Source organism: Myotis davidii, unplaced genomic scaffold (assembly GCF_000327345.1).
Source record: "Myotis davidii unplaced genomic scaffold, ASM32734v1 scaffold421, whole genome shotgun sequence".
Classification (NCBI taxonomy): Eukaryota; Metazoa; Chordata; class Mammalia; order Chiroptera; family Vespertilionidae; genus Myotis; species Myotis davidii.
The window spans coordinates 385,835-398,552 of record NW_006292440.1 but is presented as its reverse complement, the minus strand read 5'-3'; the positions used below and the strand labels follow the sequence as shown (position 1 = coordinate 398,552).

General features: G+C 38.2%; 1 protein-coding gene across 2 annotated transcripts in view; it reads left to right on the top strand.

Annotated features, from left to right (window-relative positions):
- The window catches only part of COG6 (component of oligomeric golgi complex 6), a 132,295-nt gene that overhangs the window by 14,651 nt on the left and 104,926 nt on the right, over window positions 1-12,718 (top strand). For both annotated transcript variants that reach the window (XM_015565399.1, XM_006765898.2), the window contains exons 4-7: window positions 1,191-1,249; window positions 7,914-8,025; window positions 9,756-9,838; window positions 10,186-10,256. In XM_015565399.1, the coding sequence (XP_015420885.1) occupies window positions 1,191-1,249; window positions 7,914-8,025; window positions 9,756-9,838; window positions 10,186-10,256 (325 nt within the window). The remainder of the gene's footprint in view (window positions 1-1,190; window positions 1,250-7,913; window positions 8,026-9,755; window positions 9,839-10,185; window positions 10,257-12,718) is intronic.

The window sequence follows — 12,718 nt, the reverse complement described above, 5'->3', positions numbered from 1 at the left end:
CCACGGCAAGCGGGAAGCTTGGCTTCCTCCATCATTGGGACAACCAAGCCTCCTGCTCGCTCCAGCTCCGTTGCTGCTGGCCACCATCTTGGTTGGGTTAATTTGCATGTAGTCGCTCTGATTGGCTGGTAGGCGTGGCTTAAGGCATAGCAAACATGCATACGGTCAGTTTGCATGTTTGTCTTTTATTAGTGTAGATCAGCCGTGGGCAAACGACGGCCTGCGGGCCAGATCCGGCCCGTTTGAAATGAATAAAACTAAAAAAAAAAAAAGACCGTACCCTTTTATGTAATGATGTTTACTTTGAATTTATAGTAGTTCACACAAACATTCCATCCATGCTTTTGTTCCGGCCCTCCGGTCCAGTGTAAGAACCCACTGTGGCCCTCGAGTAAAAAAGTTTGCCCACCCCTGATGTAGATACTCTTGACTCAATATCCCCTCAAGGCTTAGACCCTCTGTCTCTTGTCTTACAACCATTTGTTTCTTCTCTCATTAATAACTTCCTTATTTCAGGTCTTTGAGAGAATCTGTCTTTTGTTTTAATCCACTTTATAAATATTTGCCTATTCTTGGATAGAACATCTTATTTTTCAGGATTTTGCTCCTGATTCTTTCAGCTCTGGCTTGTGGGAAGGGAGGACTGCTTGGTATGGAACTTGGTCAGGAGCAGCCTGTGTCTTTTAGGTAGGGCTGTTTCTAATGTTCACCAAAGCTCTCTATGAGAGGTAGTTTTTATATCTCAGCTCCCAAATTTTTATCTCTATCTTGGCTATTTCTGATGAGTATTTCAGTGACTTAACTTACAACTCCATTTAGAGGTCTCATGGTGTCTCAACATGTGCATAACAAGTCACATTCTTCTTCCTTAAGTTGCTCTTCCAGTGCTTCTATTTCACAAAAAGCATCACAAATTGTTAAATTCCTTAGCATCCTGATATCTTTTTCTTTCTTATAAGCCTTAGTATGATGTATGTTTTGAGAACATTGAGTGAGTTCTTCTTGGTAAAGGTAGTATATGAGCCTTAAAACTTATGTTTTAATTACGACTCGAGTGTTTTTATAAACTTTTGAGTTCTGGAGTATGATCTCCTTTGCTGTAGGTCTAAACTCCAGTAAGTGGTAGTATTAGTTTTATGAAGTATAATAAAATTGAAATGTACTGATATTAGGTATGTTTATAATTTTAGGCAGCAAAAGAACAGACTCAAGATTTGATAGTAAAAACCACTAAGCTTCAAGCTGAAAGGTAAGTTCTTCTTATATGTAATCACCCTTTCATTAATTTGGAGGTTAAATGGAAAGAAAATTATAGACAAAACCAACTCAAATTTAAAACAAAATATTAAGAAACATGATTCAAAATTGTTATAACATATAAGGTTTAAGCTATTGTCCAACTTGATATTGAGGTTAAGGGTAAATGTATTTCTTTTTTTGGAGTTGACGATGTGTTGTTTATTATTTGCTATAGGATTAAAAATGATTGCTATTTAAAATGTAGGTATATTTTTAATATATTTTTATTGATTTCAGAGAGGAAGAAGAGGGAGCGAGAGATAAAAACATCAATGATGAGAGAGAATCATTGATCAGCTGCCGTCTGCATGCTCCCCACTGGGGATCGAACCCCAAACCCAGGCATGTGCCCTAACCAAGAATTCGAACCATGACCTCCTGGTTCATAGGTTGACATTCAACCACTAAACCACACCAGTCGGGCAGTATTTTTAGATTAAATTTTTTTTTTTTACAATCATTGTCTATTTTGTTTTTAACTATGATTTATTTTCTCTGGTACATTCAAGAGGTAATTGTATAAATATTTCTTGGAGTGGTTTACAAATAGGTATACTAATATTTGTTGACTCAATCAATACAATATGGAGTCATGTATCGTAGTGTGTATTATATTCTCTTGTAATTTATTGTTGGTTTCATTGTATCTTTTCTCCTACTAAATTGTGAGTTCCTTGAGAACAGTGACAATTTCTTACTTTCCTTGCGTCTCCAGTGCCTAACATGTAGATTCAATAAAAAATTTTTGAGTGCATGGATGTGGAATGAAACTATTATGTCAGGGAAGGAACATAAAATAAAAACTGAAAAATAAGCATTGTATTGGAGCTTATAACATATATGGGATTCTGATTAATGTCTACAGGAAGAAATATTAGAACATTGTTCTTCTGTTCATATTTTCTCAAAACTAAGTAAGGTTATGATCATTATTTTAGTAAGCCTATCAGAGTGTTTTGGCCTGGTATACTTTTAGCAAATGAAAATTTGTGACATTCTAGTATGCCAAGAGCTACAGAAATGTTGTACCAAGTGGATTTTGTGTGACTGTATCTAAGGAAAATTACATAGCAGAAATTATGATAACAAATTCCTGTGAGCTGGCAGAGGTGTTTTTTCCCCATTTTTAAATAAATTTTTAAATTTTTTTTTTACGAGAAACTTTGTTAAACAATTAGCTTTAGAAATAGAAATTCAGTGGGCTTATTTGGATAACATATTATCCTCATTCAGAAAGTAAATGTATACAGGATATGAATATTTTTCTAACTGGTGTTGACAAAGGTCAGTCATTGTGATAGCTGATGCTCTGACAGGTAAAGTTCAGTGTAGAATTGTCTTCATAGAACTGCACCTTAACATTTCCCCTTAATATTTAGATCATTGATGGTCCAGAAAGACTAAATCTATATGGTCAGACTTCCATCTTTTTTAATACAGTTGAAGTAATTATTTATTATATATATTATTATCTCTTGTAAAAGCCCACCTGCCATTTCTCTCTGAACTGAAAAAAAGTCTCTGGTGAATGTTTGTTTCTTTTTGAGGTATACTATGTTCACATGGAAAGAATGTAGGCTTTGAGGACAAAAATCTCACTTCTAATCTAAATCTCATTAGATTTTTTATTTTGTACAAGTTATTTTTTAATCTCCCACGGCCTCAGTTTCTACCTCTGATAAAAGAGAATAATGTCTGTGTGATGATTAACTAATTTATATAGGTGTAGAACACTCCTGACATATATCAGGAAACTGTACTTCTCCATCCCCCTCCTCTTTTGTTAGATAAAGAAACCTGTTTAGCATAGCTTATTTCTAATAGGCTGTGGTGGCTAGCAAGCTTAGGCTCTTTTGTGCTTAATTGCAGTAGCTTTAGTCAGCTATGTTATTTGTTTTCTCATCCTATCTGAATATTTCTTATTTTATTTTTTAGTAGTTTTTTTTTGTTGTTGTTTTTAATCCTCACCTGAGGATATTTTTTCATTGATTTCTAGAGAGAGTGGAAGGGAGGGAGATGGTGGGCGGGGGGGGCAGAGAAACATCCATGTGGGGGGCGGGGGGAGGAGGAGAAGGGGGAGTGGAGGAATATATGTGGTAAAATTAAAGAGTAGTATGATTTTATTATTAGAATTTATTCCATCACTATTTTAAAAGTTGTCACCTGGAGATCCAAACCCTTGCTTTAGCAGTGTGGTCATTGTTAAGTATATTTTTGGGCCAAATCTGTTCCAGATTTAGAACCTATGGTTCAAAGTATTTATTTTAAAAGTCAACCGTGTTATTGGGAATTAACTTTAATGTTGTATGATCAAGATAATACTTAGGGGATGGGGGGACGGGAAGAGATTAAACAAAAATTTTATATCCATATATGCATTACCTATGGACACAGAAAATAGGGTGGCGAAGGCCTGGCGGGGCAGGAACCGGGTGGAGGGGGGCAATGGGGGCAAAAAGAGGGACATATGTAATAATCTCAACAATAAAGACTAAAAATAAATAAATAAAAATGCCATTGCTTTCTCACACCATGTAATTTTAAAAAATAAATGCACAGAATTACAGACAGTGTTAAACATTGAATTTGTATAAATATCAAATATATTTTTCAAATTTTGGTAGAAATTTTAATAACCTTTTTTTCATAACTTTTAATATAAAAATGTATACTTGAAATGTGTACTATCAATTCCTGATCAAGACATTTTAAGAATTAGCTCTTTGAATTCTTGATTGTAATCATCAAAGAAAGCTTTGTTCTCACAAGTAAATGAAAAAAAGTATAAATGTTTTTATAATCATTTTAAAGTTTACAAAAGTTGAAGACTAATAATTCTTCCTTTTCTTTAAATGGCAAACGTAATGTTCAAATTCTTGTGATAATATAAATAAATGAATTTTGAAATAAAAAAAAGGTAATACTTGATTTGGTAAAAATAAAATCTATGCTAATAAAAGGATAATATGCTAATGAGACTGGATGTCTTCTGAACATCCTTCCTGACAAAGCTGGGGGCGTGGCTGACCTGCAGACAGCCCTGGCCCCTTGCCCAGGCTGGCCCCACCCCCCAGCGGGGACCCCCACCCTGATCACGGGCATGGTTGACCTGCAAACCGCTGGCGGCCCCTTGCCCAGGTCACCCCATTCTAGCAGGGACCCCCACCCTGATCGGGGGTGGGGCTGGCCTGCAAACCCTGTGGCCCCTGCCCCAGGGGCCCCATCCCCCAGCAGGGACCCCCCACCCCGATCCAGGGCCTCCTTCAGGGCAGGCCAGCTGGCCCCCACCTGTGCACCAGACCTCCTATATAATAAAAGGGTAATATGCAAATTGACCCTAATGACAGAATGATCAGAATGACCACTGGACCAGTCACTGTGAGGTGCACTGACCACCTCTTGGTTCCTTTTCCCGGCCAGCAGGCTCCAATCGCCTGAAGGCCAACCATTGCAGGGGCAGGGCTGACGAGTGGGTGGGAACAGCCGACCTCTTGGTCCCTTCCCCCGGCCGTCAGGCATCGATCACCCGATGGCGAGCGGGGAACTGCGGGTGGGTGGCAGCAGGGGTCAGTGCCGGCTGCAGGCAGCTGGGGAAGATGGCCCTGATCGCAGGCCGGGCCTAGGGACCGTACCTGCGCAAGAATTTTGTGCTCTGGGCCTCTAGTGAAACTATAAAAAGATTAATTTTCTTTGTGCCTAACAAAGACTCTAAAGATTCAAAAGAAGCTCCAAAAATGTTTTAGTTGAAATAGTTCATTTGTATGGTCTTAAAGAATTTTATGAAGTTTTATAATTACTTTAATCCTCTATGATAATGATTGGAGCTTTATCTTAGATTAAACAGCTACAGGTGGCATTGCAAGCCTCCAGGCAGTGGTTCTCAACCTTCCTAATGCGGCGACCCTTTAATACAGTTCCTCATGATGTGGTGACCCCCAATTTCATTGTTACAAATTGAACATAATTAAAGCATAGTGGTTAATCACAAAAACAATATGTAATTATATATGTGTTTTCTGATGGTCTTAGGTGACCCCTGTGAAAGGGTCGTTTGACCCCCAAAGAGGTCACGACCCACAGGTTGAGAACCGCTGCTCCAAAGGCTAAGCCCCCACTGGAACCTTTGAGTACTACTACCTGCCCCAGTGGGGTCTATGTCTTTCCACTGCCTGTCGCCAATGGAATGTGCCCCTGCTTCCTGGCTACCACTACCCCCACTCCCCGCCTGAGTTCTATCTAAGACCTCCCATAATGGACAAGGCCAGGGGATATGTGAAGCTCCCACCACCACCCTACCCTGGGCCCAGGGAACCACAGGTCAGCAGCCCTGATGTCCTCTCCACTCCTGCAGCCAGAGTCAAGGCTGCAGAAGCAGCTGCTAGTGCCTGTTACAACCTGGGCAACCCACACAAACTCTACATGCCCACAAACCAGCCCCTACCTCCCACCCATTACCCCTCTTCTGGAAGATAAAAAAATCCAGTAGACCCCTCACCTTCTGCCTCGTGCCTCTCATCCTCTTTCCTTTCCCTCCCCTAGGGGCCAAATCTGGAGTGAAGGATGAAGGGTGATGGGGGTGGGCGTGGGGGTGAGGGGCTTGTTCTTCCCTGTCTGATTGCAAAACACCAGGAACTGGCTTTAACAGAAGGGAGGGGCTGCTTGCCTGCAGCTTCCCGCACCAGCCCAGAACTGACGCTTGCTCAGCGCCCTTCCTTCTCAGAATCTCTGGGGCTCTCCGTGGGGTCTCAGCGCCTCTCTGAGTTCCTGCCCTGTTCTAGTAGCTTCTACCCAAGGGGAGACTCTCTGGCCACCTCTGCCTCCGCATTCCAGCTCCCTCATTTTTTAGCCACTTTATCTTCAGCCTCAGGTCCTCCCGAGAACCCTGTCAGCCCTGATCACATTGTCTGCACTTGCACTCTGGGCTGTGACCAGCCATGGAGGCCATATTCCACAGGACTGTCAGTCCACATTCCCTTGCCAGCTAGCCTCCTGCCCCAGTCACACCTGCCTTCTCTGCCCTGACCTTGGTCATTCTGTTGCCACCACAGTGTGACTTTTGGAGCTTTAACATGAGTTCCAGGGGCTGGGTGGCATCAGGAACAGGCCTCTGAGGTGCAAGGAAGGGAACCTTCTGCTTCCTGCTAGTGTTTCTGGAATTTGTTTCCCATTGCCTTCTCTCTTTCCCCTCTCGAAGGGGCTTCTGGAATTGGAGAAGCGTGTCTGCCCAGCATGCCATTTGGGATGTGCTGGGTGGGCTGGAACAAATGCCCCTGACCCCTGGGACCTAACAGGAGTATGTGCTGACCACAACCTCTGGCAGCCCCGCAGCCTGCTCTCTTCCCTTTAAGCTTCATGCCTGGTTGGCGATGTGCCCCTGGATGCACTCAAATGTGCTCTTATTTGCTCTTGGACTGCCATGAAGTGAGGAGATGGTTAAAAAGCATTCCCTATTTATTTGACCAAACAAATCCAGTTAATATATTAATGTGAAATACAAAGTCTTTTAAAAAATATTAAAACCTGTTAAGGTAAATTTTCATAATCAATAATATGATGATTTGATGATTAAGGACACATGCCATTTAAATCTATATCTTTAATTAGGTGATTTATGTTATCATTTGCTATGAATAGAACATTGCTGCCACCTAGAAGAATTTTCCTTTTTAGCTTTTTATGTTACTCAGCAGGAGTATTTGACTTTGTGAATTTAAAACCTCACAACCCAAGAGTATAAACCAAAGATGATAGATACATTGGACTATCTATACAAATAGTGTTAATACTTATCTTTGTTCATTTGGGGCGGGGGTATTATTAGATTATAGAATATTACTGCCTTGTGAATACTACTAAAGAAGCACTTAGAATTTTATTTATATATATCTTCAAAGCTAAGAGACAGAAGCCAGGAATGTTGAGGTTCTGCTCAGGTAGTTTGTATTTCTAACTTGCCTTTTGATGGTCACTCTGCTCAGTCCTTCAGGTCCTGGCAAGTTGCATTCCAGACTAGAGTTGGCCTTTTCCTAATTTTCAACTAGCCTAAATAGGTTGCAATCAGTTAATATATTTTAAAAGACTTTTTTATTACCATAGTGTACAGAAAAAGCCAGGAAGGCAAAAGTGAGAAGTGACTATAGGTTTATAAGGAAATTAGTAAATGAGTTTTGGAGTTCTAGCTCTAACTGAAAATTAAAAAACAAAAAACAATATACCTGATTTTTGGTTGCTGTGTACTTCATGTGAAAACTTCAAAGCTTAGGAATTTTAATACTGAGAAGAAAATAGTTGAACATGGGCATATTTTTCTCCTGTAAGATAACCTTACTATTATAATGTGAACTATTTAAGTACTTGTAGGGACCATATGTGAACTTACGTTAACTCCTTTTACTATGTGCAAATATCTGAGGTAGAATGATATTAGATAATTTTATCACCTACATACCTGACGAGCTTCCAGTTTTGAGGTAGAAATTATACTTTTAGAGATGTTGAGAATCTTTCACACCTTTATTTTAACAGGTTAGTATGTTAGACATAATTTGTTTTAAAGCTATGCAAAGGCACAATGTATTTGATTTTTATTATGTTTTTGTTTTTTGTTACTACAGTCAAAAATTAGAAATAAGAGCACAAGTTGCCGATGCTTTCTTATCCAAGTTCCAACTAACTTCTGATGAAATGAGTGTTCTCCGAGGTACAAGAGAAGGACCTATTACTGAGGTATCTTGCTTTTGTTATATTCATTTAAAGTATTGCAGTTACAGATGTCATTTTTAAGGCTTTATTTTATCATTTAAAAAATGTTTGATTTGAAAATATTTTTAAATTTGGAAATTAAGATGCATATTTTAAATTGTTTTATTTTTTTCAAACCAGTACATGTTCTTTTTAAAGGGCACAAGGCTTATAAAGAAAAGCTACATCACCTCTTCCACTTCTCCTTATCTCTAAGTCTTTTGTCAACCATTTCAAACCTGTTAATTGCTGCTTTTGTAAATTCTATAGAGCTATTATTAAAAAGAATTTGCTTTTAATGTAGTGGGGATGGAAAGGCAGTAAGTTATCCAATCAAATGCATTTAAAGATTACTGTTAGTTATGTGTACTAAATTTAGTGCCTGTTATTCCAGGGATGGGAGTGTACAGGATATTAGATAAATTATAAAGAATAAACTATATGTTCTTTCATTTAACAAATATGTTTTAATTATCTGTGTTAACTATTTTTTATTGATTTCCTAACCTGAAATGTGAGGATTTAGCCTCTTCCCCTCAGCCCCACCCCCCCATACACACACACACACACACACACACACACACTCTCTTCCCTTTGTACCTCACAGTACAGTACATGGCATTTTCCGTTTTTATTTCAGTGACATTACAGTGATTACATATTCTTCATTTTACAATTTTTTGTCTTTTCTAGATTTGGAAATTCCTTATTTTTTCATCTAATTAATTTTTAACCTATGCCATTCTTTCCAAACTGACATAGAATTATAAAACCTCTCAAAATGCTAAACAACAGAGAAACGTTTTCTTTCCTTTTTTTTTACTTGAAAACATTCAGTTTTTCCAGAAAGGAATTTTTCATTCTCCTAACTGGGAGGAACTACAAATGTACACTTGCTGTCATTATTCTGGGGTCTGAGGGCAGGAAGAGTTCTTAAAGTGCGGGTGGAGTCTCATGGAGTGGCTCTGATAGATGTCGCTATTATCTTACAGTCCAGGCTGGAATGTAAGCAGTTACCTGTGGGTAAGGACATTACTATTAGCCCTTGTAGTTTGAGGAACTTTGCACATTTTAAGTATTTGACATCTCACCTTTTCTCTTCTTGGGAGAAAAATAAACTGTATTAGAGGGGATGTTTTTTATTTAAATTGAATTCATCAAAGAAAAGTAACACATTTATTATTTTCATGTTTAGAACACTGTTTGTTTTTATAAACTAAGGCTCCAATATGTTTTTCTAAAATAAAAATATCTTGGCATTCAGTATCTGTCAGCTTTTAATATTTAATGAGCATCTTTTATACATCTAACTTTGCAGTCTACTCTTAGATGTGGGGACAAGAATGGGTATATAAAAGATATATAAAATATCATGTTTAATGATAAGAAAGCCATGCTTAACTAAGTCATAGGATGTGTATTCCATAGCACATTTTTCTTTGTGATAATCTTTAGGTTTGCATTTCTCTTCACTAGACTATACACTTCCTCTTTATAAATTTTTCATCGATGGCAGCAGACAATTGGCATATAGTAGATATTGAATTAGTATATGTTTTGAAATTTGAATAAATATATTACACTTTACATAAAAATTTAGAGAAAGTTAAGATCAGTATAGAAAGTATTTGTTTTTCCTTTGTAGTAATATTTCAGAGTAATGTAATTTTACCTGAAAACATGGACATATTAAGATTGCATTCTTAATTTTAAAGGATTTTTTCAAGGGATTGGGAAGAGTAAAACAGATTCATAACGATGTCAAAGTTCTCTTGCGTACAAACCAACAAACAGCAGGGTGAGTAACCTTTTCAGTTCATAATTGCATTGCCTCTTACATTTCCAAAATTAAAAAAATTCTAGGTTCTTTTTGAAAAAGTTTAATCTTTATGTGTCCTTGGGTAAGGAGGGAGTTATATCCTGATGTGCTTAGAGTAAAACAGCAATTGGGTAACAAAGTGATGGTAATAAAATTTGACATTTGTTTAACTATAAAAAAATTGAAAATCATTCCATAAAATGATAAAAAACTAACATGATGTAACCAAATCATTCTGTAATTAAACAATATTTAGGTGCTTAGATGTAGCTGTTGGCTAAAAGTTTAAATTGTAATGCATTTTTTTATTTATTTATTTTTTTTAGTTTAGAAATTATGGAACAGATGGCCTTGCTTCAAGAAACAGCTTATGAAAGACTTTATCGATGGGCTCAAAGTAAGTGATTTCTTTCATGTGGTCTGGATTTGTGAATATCAGTGTTACAATATTTTTTATCTCACTTGGTCCTTATTTGATATATTTTGATTTTAGTTATCAAAAAGTACTTTTAAAAAGAAAACAAACTTTACATCTGAACATATTTTCTTTATGTTTGTATTATGAACATTTAACATCAGTCAAGCAATATGTTGATTAAGGATGGAAATTAAAAAATAAAGTCAACATTTCTAGATTATTTTATCTAATTAGATTATTCTATCTAATCTAGATTACTTTATCTGATCTAGATTAGATTATTTTGTTTTTATTTGTGTAATATATTTTTATTGATTTCAGACAGGAAAGAAGAGAGAGGGAAAGATAGAAACATTAATGATGAGAGAGAATCATTGATCGGCTGCCTCCTGCACACCCCCCACTGAGGATGGAGCCTGCAACTGGGCATATGCCCTGACCGGAAATTGAACCCTGACCTCCTGGTTTATAGGTCAATGATCAACTACTGAGCCATGGCGGCGGGGCTAGATTAGATTATTTCATTTCAGTTTTATTAATTATTATTTTTTAAATCTTTATGTTGAAAGTATTACATATGTCTCCTTTTTACCCCCTTTGACCTCTTCTAGCCCACCTCTGTCCCTGCCCTTCACCATCCTATTGTCTGTGTACATGGGTTATGCATATATGGATACAAAGTTCTTTGGTTGATCTCTTCCCACCCTCTCAACCTTCCCCGGCTTTCTTCTGAGATTCTGCCATCTCGATTAGACATTTCTTGTTATTTACATAACTTTATTATAAATAGTGAATAATATTATATTTCTGCTGTAACAAATTGCCACAAGCTTAATGGCTTAAACCAATACAAATTTATTTGCTAGTAGTTCCACAGGTCAGGAATCATATATGGTTCTCACCACACTAAAATTAAACTGTTGCCTTAGCCAGTTTGGCTCAGTGGATAAGAGTGTTGGCCTGCGGACTAAAGGGTCCCGGGTTCAATTCCGGTCAACGGCATGTACCTTGGTTGCAGGCACATCTCCAGTAGGGGGTGGGCAGGAGGCAGCTGATCGATGTTTCTCTCTCATCAATGTTTCTAACTCTCTGTCCCTCTCCCTTCCTCCCTGTGAAAATTCAATAAAATATATTAAAAAAATAAAAAATAAAAAAATAAATACAATTAAACTGTTGGCAGGGTTCTGTTCATTTCTGGAGGCTCTGAGGAATAATCTGTTTCCTTACTTATTCAGTTTGTTGGCATAATTTAGTTCCTTGAGTCTGTAAGACTGAGGTTTGAGTTTCCTTGATGGTTGTCACTGAGGGTTTTTCCCAGTTTTTAGAGGCTGTTTGCATTCTCTGGCTTATGGCCTCCTCCTCCATCATTAAAGCTAGCAGTGGAGGATCGAGTTTCTGTCTTGCTTGAATATCTCCTAACTCTTCTATCTACATCTCTGCCTCTTCTGCCAGCCTCTTCCACTTTTAGGTCCTATGTGATTACCTTGGACCCACTAAGGCAATCTGGGGAAATTGCCTTTTTTTAAGGTGTATCACCTTAATTCCATCTGCAAAGTGTCTTTGCTATGTAAGGTAAACTATCACAAGTTCCAGGGATTAGGGATCTTTGGAGGACCATTATTTTGCCTACCACAAATGGTTTATTTGCTTTAGTTTTCTTTAAAAATGTTTCAATAAGTTCTCAAAATTTCCTATTAAAACCAAAGAAGAGAGTTAAGAGCAAGAATGGAATAGGAGAACAGAAATTTTAATAGGTGTTACCAACTGACTATTGAAGCTGTTGGGATTAAATCTCATTAACCAGTAATACCTGTACTGTTCTGTGAAAACCTAGTTCAGATGATTTATCTGGTTCAGACGATTTACTCCAAAATGTGTTTCTTTTTCTGCCTTTCATTTTTTTGCACTGTTTACTCCTACTTTGAGTCTTGTCTCTTTCTCTATATACAAGTCCTACCTCAGTCTTCAAAGCTGAGTTTAGGTTTTACATCTTTCTGGAACTCTCCATGGCTACATTTAATCACAGTGACTTTTCCCCATTTCTGAACACTGTTGAGAAATATTTATTTGGCATTTAATAATTTACTACTCTATTATTACTTTTTGTATATGTATACTAGAAACCCGGTGCACAAACATTTGTGCACTCGGGGGGAAGGAGGGGTCCCTCAGCCTGGCCTGTGCCCTCTCGCAGTCTGGGACTCCTCGGGAGATAACGACCTGCTGGCTTACGCCTGCTCCCAGGTGGCAGAGGGCAGGCCCAATCCCTAGGTGCAGCCCCTGGTCGGACTCAGAGCAGGGCCGATTGGGGAGTTGGGGCGCCGCTCCCTGTCATGCACAGAGCAGGGCGGATCAGGAGGTTGCGATGCTACCCTCAGTCACACTCAGGGTAGTGCCGATTGGGGGGTTGGGGCACTGCCCCCTGTCACACTCAAGGCCGG